The 8,089-nt window shown below is 44.7% G+C and overlaps 1 protein-coding gene across 3 annotated transcripts in view; it reads left to right on the forward strand.

Moving 5' to 3' along the window:
• The window catches only part of pax8 (paired box 8), a 9,815-nt gene extending 2,262 nt beyond the window's left edge, over positions 1 to 7,553 (forward strand). The window contains exons 3-12 of one of the 3 annotated variants that reach the window (XM_005930075.2): positions 1,503 to 1,668; positions 1,800 to 1,997; positions 2,195 to 2,271; positions 2,451 to 2,576; positions 3,382 to 3,557; positions 3,637 to 3,757; positions 3,989 to 4,243; positions 4,455 to 4,556; positions 5,697 to 5,786; positions 6,539 to 7,553. In XM_005930075.2, the coding sequence (XP_005930137.1) occupies positions 1,503 to 1,668; positions 1,800 to 1,997; positions 2,195 to 2,271; positions 2,451 to 2,576; positions 3,382 to 3,557; positions 3,637 to 3,757; positions 3,989 to 4,243; positions 4,455 to 4,556; positions 5,697 to 5,786; positions 6,539 to 6,609 (1,382 nt within the window). In that variant the 3' untranslated portion in view covers positions 6,610 to 7,553. The remainder of the gene's footprint in view (positions 1 to 1,502; positions 1,669 to 1,799; positions 1,998 to 2,194; positions 2,272 to 2,450; positions 2,577 to 3,381; positions 3,558 to 3,636; positions 3,758 to 3,988; positions 4,244 to 4,454; positions 4,557 to 5,696; positions 5,787 to 6,538) is intronic. The other 2 variants (XM_005930076.2, XM_005930078.2) reach the window with 2 other exon arrangements.
• The last annotated feature ends 536 nt before the right edge of the window (positions 7,554 to 8,089 follow it).

Raw genomic sequence — 8,089 nt, forward strand, 5'->3', positions numbered from 1 at the left:
ATCTATCTATCTATCTATCTATCTATCTATCTATCTATTAACCCATGCTTTGTTTTTCTGTGTGTGCGTGGTGTCAGTGCGCCGTGCGCGTTCACGCACTACCCCCCTGTCCGCCTCGGGGCCGCTCCGCTTTAATATCCTGCAGGTTGATGAAGCTTGGCAGGGAGATTTTTTTCCACACTCGGCTGGCAGCGTTAATAGAGGCTGCCCTCCCTCCATGCCTCGGCCTCGTCCGGCCGCTGTTTGATGTGGAAATGAAAGCTGGGGGAAAAAAGAGAAAAGGTTGAGAGAAACGAGCGACTCAATGGGGTTAAATTAAAAGCAATGGTGTTCTTGCAGAGTCACCACCGTGCAAGCCTTTAGAGAAGACATGGAGGATATGCCGGGGCGAAGCAGGGGAGCACTTTGTGCCTAATTTGTAGTAAATGCGCGCAGAAAATCAGCTTCATGTGCATTAAAAATGAAAAAAAAAAATCACGTTATTGTAGAACACCAGTCACATTTCTGTAGTGTAAAAAATACATATACATATTTTTTATATGTGCCAGAGAACAGATATTAAACTTTAATAATTCATGTGAACAGATGCTTCTCAAAAACAGGCTGGAAACGCATAAAATAATAAAAACTGAGTATAGACAATCCGATTTTTTTCCTTTTTTTTTACTTGAACTTCAAAGTTTAAAATGTTACCCCCCCCCCCCCCCCCCCCCCCCCCCCACCCCCCCTCCACCTCGCCCCTTCACTGAGTGACATGTTCTCCTGAAATGTAAAATAACATTAGTCACTGTCACTGAAGCCAACTGAGCCTCAAATTAGCGGCCTATAAATGGGAACTGTGAGGAGAAAAGCCTGAAGGTGTTATTTATAAGGAGGCGATTAGCCAGTGGGATCATCAAAGAACCATTAGTTTTTCCAGAATGCGCATTTCTGTTTGTTGCCAGTGTTAAACACAAAAGCAATTTCACACCCAAAATAACTGAAGTTTTGATCAATATCAGCTTTTTTCCTATTTATAACACTTTTAAACACACAAAAAGCTTCCAGAAAAGACGGACGCTAACCACATCCAAGTATCAAAAGGTCTCACTAACCTCCATGACTCACTGCCATCTTGTTTATTATCTAAATCTAAAACATCAGTCTTGCTTTAGGGATAAATTCTGTTTACTTTAGATAAACTAAATATGCCCGATTCTGCAAAATATAGCACTAATATGTAATCATTAGTATTTTTTTTATTTCTTTTAATTATTTTTATGTTATATTTTAAATAAAATATAAATAGATTAAAACACTGAGTAAAGTTCTGGTATGAGTCTGTAAAATCTGTGTGTGTGAACTTTTAGATCATTTCTTTCCATGCAAACAGCTTTTATAGAGTTAACCTGGATAAATGATGTGTGAATCAGCAGGTGTGATTGAATCAACATGCATGTGTGCAGACAGGTGCACGTGAGTTCCATGACATTTATAAGTGTTCATCCCCCCTCCTCCCCCAGGTCATGGGGGTCTTAACCAACTAGGTGGAATGTTTGTTAATGGACGCCCGCTTCCGGAGGTGATCCGGCAACGCATTGTGGACATGGCCCATCAGGGGGTTCGGCCTTGTGACATCTCCCGGCAGCTTCGAGTCAGCCACGGCTGCGTCAGCAAGATCCTGGGACGGTGAGTCCTCAACTTCCTGTTAATTGTTCCTGTTAATGAGAGTCTCGAGAGCTGAGAGGTTGCTTAATCATCAGGAGCACTTTTATGTCCTGTCTAAACTTTCCACTTACAAAATCATCTTTCCCTTCCAGCTACTATGAGACAGGCAGCATCAAGCCCGGTGTGATTGGCGGCTCCAAGCCCAAAGTGGCCACTCCTAAGGTTGTGGAGAAGATCGCTGAGTACAAGAGGCAGAATCCCACCATGTTTGCCTGGGAAATCAGAGACCGGCTGCTGGCGGAGGGAGTGTGTGACAGTGACACAGTGCCCAGCGTGAGCTCCATTAACAGGTGCCAAACTGAATTATGAATGAAATCGTGTAAGCCGGGGTTCAGGTGGTTAAGCAGCATTTAGCTGTGACTGGCTGAGTTCGGCTGAGCTGAATGGCTGAGACTGAGTGTGCTGCCTTTGTTTTGCCTTTGTGTGTGTGTGTGGTATAATTAGTGGGAATGCTTTAATCCATTAAAAATTGTTGTTTTTGTTCCAGAATAATCCGAACGAAGGTCCAGCAGCCGTTTAACCTTCCTCTGGATGGAAAAGGCCTGAGTCCAGGGCAAACTTTGAGTAAGTCTGCACCACTTATGAACACATGCATGACAACAAGGGATGCAGGAAAGGATTAGGATTAAATACATTGCTCTGCAAGATTAAACTCGGGCCTCTCGTCACATCAGCAGCAAAGAGCCCGGCAGTATCGTTGTCTCAGATCTGTCTTTGTTGTTCTCTCTTTCTCTCGCTCTCAGTCCCCAGTTCTGCGGTCACCCCTCCAGAATCCCCGCAGTCGGACTCTCTGGGTTCAACTTACTCCATCAGTGGCTTGCTGGGTATTCCTCAACCCAACGGCGAAGGCAAAAGGAGCCACGATGACAGTAAGAAATCAATCTAGCAAACAAAACACCGCAATCTGAAGCTTATTCATAAGAAAGACTGGGTTACTGCCCACTATCCTTAACAATACTGAGAAAACAAAGGCAAATATGGCTGGAAAAACTTGTTTCTAGGTCTTCTGCAGGCATGCACTCTAAAACTTTTAAAGATGAAAACAAGTATGGCTCTCCCAGCTGCTTTATTTAATCATTAATCTGACCTTGTTTCCTGTAAGAACACTTTCCTGTTGCAAGGGTAAAACAGGCCAAAAGTTGTCCCTCGAACGGAAATTCAGCTTTACTTTATTAAGGTTTGCAAGGTCCTGTGCACGACAGGGCACGCTTAACACCAATCACTGTGACACAGCAGCTTCTGTCCTGTTCTTCAGCATTTAGACAGATCTCAGTTTTTCCTCCAATAACTAAAAAGCTGACGTCTGTCAGGGACGCAGGCAATCAAGTCGTTGATATCAGTGTAATCATTTGTTAGCGGTGATTTATGGCCTGCTTTAGTTTTTTTAATGTTGTGATTTCTAATAAATTCAAAGAAGTAGTAAGAGAGCGCAGACTTGGGATGGAGCTCTGAGGGACGCAGATGGCCACAAAGAACTACAAACCAGTTAATTAAGATTAGAGCCACTTAGGAACTGTGCCAAAGAGACAAGCTCTTTAGCTCTTTAGTTTTCAAATAATTGAAGGGGCCAAAATCTTCTCAGAGGACATTTAAAGACCTTCAGGATAAAATTACTGTTTGCCAGTTTAACATGAAGCTTTCCTCCTCCTCTATCCTCCTCGTTGCCTCTCACAGGTGATCAGGAGAGCTGTCGGCACAGCGTGGACTCTCAGGGCAGCGGAGGCATCCCGAGGAAACAGATGAGAGTGGAACACTTCCCCACAGCCTCGCAACATCTGGACTGCGGCTTCGATCGTCATCACTATCCTCCAGATTCATTCGGATCAGCAGCAAACAGCAAAACCGAGCAGGTACCGACCGTTTGGACTGAAAAGCCTCGTTTCATTTTTTTACTTGTACACTTGTAACAGCAGCCTTTATCATCCTCAGACTCTGTACCCGCTGTCCCTCATCAACGGTAGCCTAGACGAAGCCAAGACCAGCCTCTCATCATCCAGCTCTGCCATTGGACGAAATCTGTCGGCACACCAGAGCTACACCATGGTGACTGGTGAGACTCTTAATGCTGGATTATGCTCTTTGACCTCCATTAACCACAGGGCCCAGAACCCTCCACATGCTGCCGCTCACTCTTTGTTCAGTTTTGGCATTTCACACAGTTCTTTTAGTCCTGCGTGTTTTTTCTTTTTTCACTTCCACCCATGTTCACCATTTGTTTTTGCTTTGTTTTGTTTTTTTATTTCCTTACCCACGCGCTGCACACTGGCTCTCGCCACCTCAGAGCCCGTACAGACCCTGCCACTTTGTCTAAAACAGGAAATGTCCCCAGAAGTGACCAGCACAACCCCCTCCCCAAACATGGCAGCCTGTAACCTGGCTTTTGTGGAGCTGCAGGCGCTGCAGAAACCCATTTCTGTCAGCGGCAGCAGCTGCAGCGGCAGCAGCAGCAGTTCCAACCATTTCCCCAACGCCTTCAACTCATTCTCCCATCATGCACCAGTGTATGGGCAATTCAGCAGTCAGTCTGTCATCTCAGGTAACGCAGCCATCCATCTCATCTCTGTTTACTTTTTGCTCATTCGTTTATTTTTCGGCATTTGAATGCTGCAGAAAGTTAAATGATAAACTGATCCTATCGTTTCAGCTTCAATTCAGTCTTTGCATCTTACACGTTTGTCCAGCACAAAACACCAATCTAAACATCCACCTCGGTGTTAAAGATGTGCGGCTTTTTTGTGTGCTTTCAGGACGCGACATGGTGAGCTCCACCCTCCCTGGCTACCCACCTCACATCCCCTCCCCTGCTCAGACGGGATACTCTTCCTCTGCAATCACGGGAATGGTAGCAGGTAAGGAGCTGACCCGAAGGAATACGTTTTTGTTTTAAAAATGGAAAGACAAGTAGAAAGAGGAGGAAGGAAAGGAAACAGAAAGAAGGAGCAGGGCAGGATGGCGGCTTGTAGATTAACCAGGAGACGGGCTGAGTTAATGAGTAGTCTTGCCAGGGTGAACGAGCGCAGGGGTGCACGTGAGCCCGATGGGGAGGGGTACAGGGAACTGGCTGGGGTTCCACCCTGCTGCCCACACCCCCTCACCCAGACACCTCTTACCACACATCGCCATGGGAACCAGGGGGCCCAGGAGGGAGATGCAATGGTTGTGGGTGGATGGGGCGTAAAGCTGGGAAGAGTAGAAGGTTTTTTTGTTGTGTTTTTTTTTTTTTTTACAGGGTGTGTGTGTGTGTGTGTGTGTGTGTGTGTGTGTGTGTGTGTGTGTGTGTGTGTGTGTGTCAAGATGCCTGCATGTGAGCATAGAGAGAGAGAGAGAGAATGTGTATGTGCATGTATGTGTGCGATCTGCCTTTTTTTTTTTTTTATTTGAAGTCTGCCCTCCGAAGCGCGAAATGAGAGGGTCTGATTTATTATTTTTTCTGGTGGGCTCGCTGTGAGGAAGCGTTGATACACAATTACCGAGTAAGGGGGGGGGGGCAGAAAAGGAGGAGGAGGTGGGGAGCTCAGGGATTCATTCCAGCCAACATAATTACCAATTAGATATTGGAATGTTTAAAAAAAAAAGAAGAAGAAGAAGAAAAGAAAAATGAAAGAAAGAGGAGTTGCCAGACAGGAAGTGCAGGATGGAGAGAGGAGGAGGGCATTTCAGAGGGCAGAGGCTGAACGATGGAAGGGGCCTAAGCGCTGGAGGAAGAGGGCGTAAAGGCTAGCTGTGTGCACGCACCACTGGGCCGAGGGATTTTACCCTCAGCCATCCACCTGCACCACAGATTAATGGTTTACAGGCCGCACTAACTGTCGGTGAATTATGAGCTAAGGCTGAACAGATGCTGGCACTCAGACAAACAACCTGCCGAGCTCCTTGCAATGCTCCAGCTTTGCATTTTAATAAAACACGTCTCCTCGCGTGTTTCAGCTCGGAGCGTTTGGACTGTTTGCTCAACTTTATTTTTAAAATGTTCTTTTCCTTCTCTGCAGCAGGTGCAGATTACTCGGGTCAGTCCTACAGCCACTCGCCCTACACCTCGTACAGCGAAGCCTGGAGGTTCACCAACTCCAGCTTGCTGGGTGAGTAACTGAGCACACGAAAGCCCAACCCCGTGAATATTTGTTACTAAGGCGGCGAACGTGTCCCCTGCGGAGCTTCTCCAGAATTCACAAACGGTTCACGAGAATTTTCTCTTTGACCTTATGATTCAGAAACATTTCACTCTGACTAGAATTTAATAGACGGCCTACCAGGAAGTGGCGCGCGCGTGACACCTAATGCACTTTTTGACCCCCCTACCTTTCTTTAACATATTCATTTATCTTGGTAAAAATTTTGCTGTATTAAAAGCCACATCTGGGCTGCAGACAAAACAATATAACATCAGACAACTGGTAAAACAACTTTTCATTAACTAATGAGCAAAAAGTCATCTAAACCTTTAACATTTCCATTTCTCGACACTGAAATGTACAGTAGCTTGAAATGTATTCATTTTTACCTCAAAGACAGCAGTGTATGCAGTATTGTTGTATTGTTACTGCAGTTTTGTGGAGTGCAGGCAGGCATCTTGTAGTCTAATTGCTGGAGAAACTCGCTTTGTATTCTCATCTCATCACCAGATTTTATTAATTGACACAGAGGTGGAGGTTTGATGGCTGATTTCCTGCACTGCACCTTGTTTGAAACATACCCCAGCATCACTCGTGCTTTTAGGGTTTCCGGGTCCCTCATTACTTGCAGGTCGCGATGGGCCTTCAGCCTCAAAGCACTCAGAGCCAAAGCTGTGACCACCAGCATCATCCAGCTCCATCTGTGTCTCCCCCCGCAGGCTCGCCCTATTACTACAGCTCGGCCTCCCGCACGGGCCCGCCATCTGCAGCCGCCTACGACCACCTCTAGTCCTCGCTGCTCGCCTCAGTCCTGATGGGCCTCCACGCCACGGTAAAGACTGGAGACCTTACCATCAGCTGATCTGATGTGGACCGAGACACGCAGCTCTAAACTGGAAGTGAACTCGAGACTTCTACTGATGACCCAGCAACACATTTTTTCTCTCCTTCTCGTCCTCTCATGGTCATCCTAAGCCTGCTCCTGTATTTATTTGCAGTCACAGACACCGTTTCCCAGGGTAGCTGTGACTCATGCACGTTTACACATTGCTAACCACGACCTCCTCCAGGGCTTGTTTCCACAGACTCCATGGGAGCATATTTTCAGTATGAATCCATTCAGCGCTGTTTTGGCCAAAGACTGTTTTCTTTCTTCTTCTTTTCTTTTCCTGGCACATCTGCAACTTGACTCCACTGATCCAGTGAATAAGGGATATGCAACTTCTTTGTACTGAACTATGCCTGCTTTGTTTACAACCTTTATTTTTTTTTCTTTGTTTTTAAGAAGAGGGAAAAAACTGAATCCTATCCTATCACCACGAATCAATTCCTATTCTCAATCTACTTGTATGCTTGCCTGCAAATTCAGTTTGTGATTATTATTATTTTATTTTTTGTTACTGTAAATTCTGATTTTTCTGTTGGGGGAAAAAAAATCACAGTTACAGAAGAAAAGCCTCCATACGCCCCTCAAAGACAATTACATATCTGTCCAGCAATATGTACATAATGTAAATGAAGAATTACTTTATGGGGGAAGTGATGCAGTTTCACTAAGAGGGGAGGGGGTGATGATGATTTGGCCACTAAAAACCAACAAGGCTTGAAATACGTTTGTTTTTGCTTCAGTTAAATTGAGTTTGTTGTCATGCTGATGTTCTGATGTTTGGTAAAAACTGTGACTATTTTTTCTTATACTGTTATTAATATTATTGCAGATGTACATAATGAATTTCTAAAGAATTATTTTAATTAAAGCATGACAAATTTATGTGCTTTTTCCCTGTTTGCTTTCTCAATTCTCCAGAGCTCAATATAGCAGGGAAATTGTGATACGTTAAATCGGTTTATTATTATTATTATTATTATTATTATTATTATTATTATTATTATTATTATTGGTGACGTCATCGTTGACCACTTGATAGCAGCTGACCCCCCCCAAAAAAAAAAAACAACAACAACAGAAAAAAAACCTGAAATGCTTTTTTTTTTCTACTCAGCATTTTTTAAAGGACACAGTCAATGATCCCGAAAAACACGCGCATCTGTCTAATTTCTTTTTTTATTTTCTGCATCATGTACTTTTATTTGCAATTATTTCTTTCCTCTTTGCGGCCTCATTATAGAGCCGCCGTAACGAGGCCACGGTTCGGCGGTGCCGCGGCCCACCTGGTGCCACCACCACCTCCACCTCCACGCGGGATACCGCGAGATTAATGGCGAGAGGTCGGGACGATTTTTTCCCTTTTTTTAAAAAATACATTTCT

The sequence above is a fragment of the Haplochromis burtoni genome, unplaced genomic scaffold (genome assembly GCF_018398535.1).
Source record: "Haplochromis burtoni strain Fernald_Lab_line unplaced genomic scaffold, NCSU_Asbu1 Contig_72, whole genome shotgun sequence".
NCBI classification, from domain to species: domain Eukaryota; kingdom Metazoa; phylum Chordata; class Actinopteri; order Cichliformes; family Cichlidae; genus Haplochromis; species Haplochromis burtoni.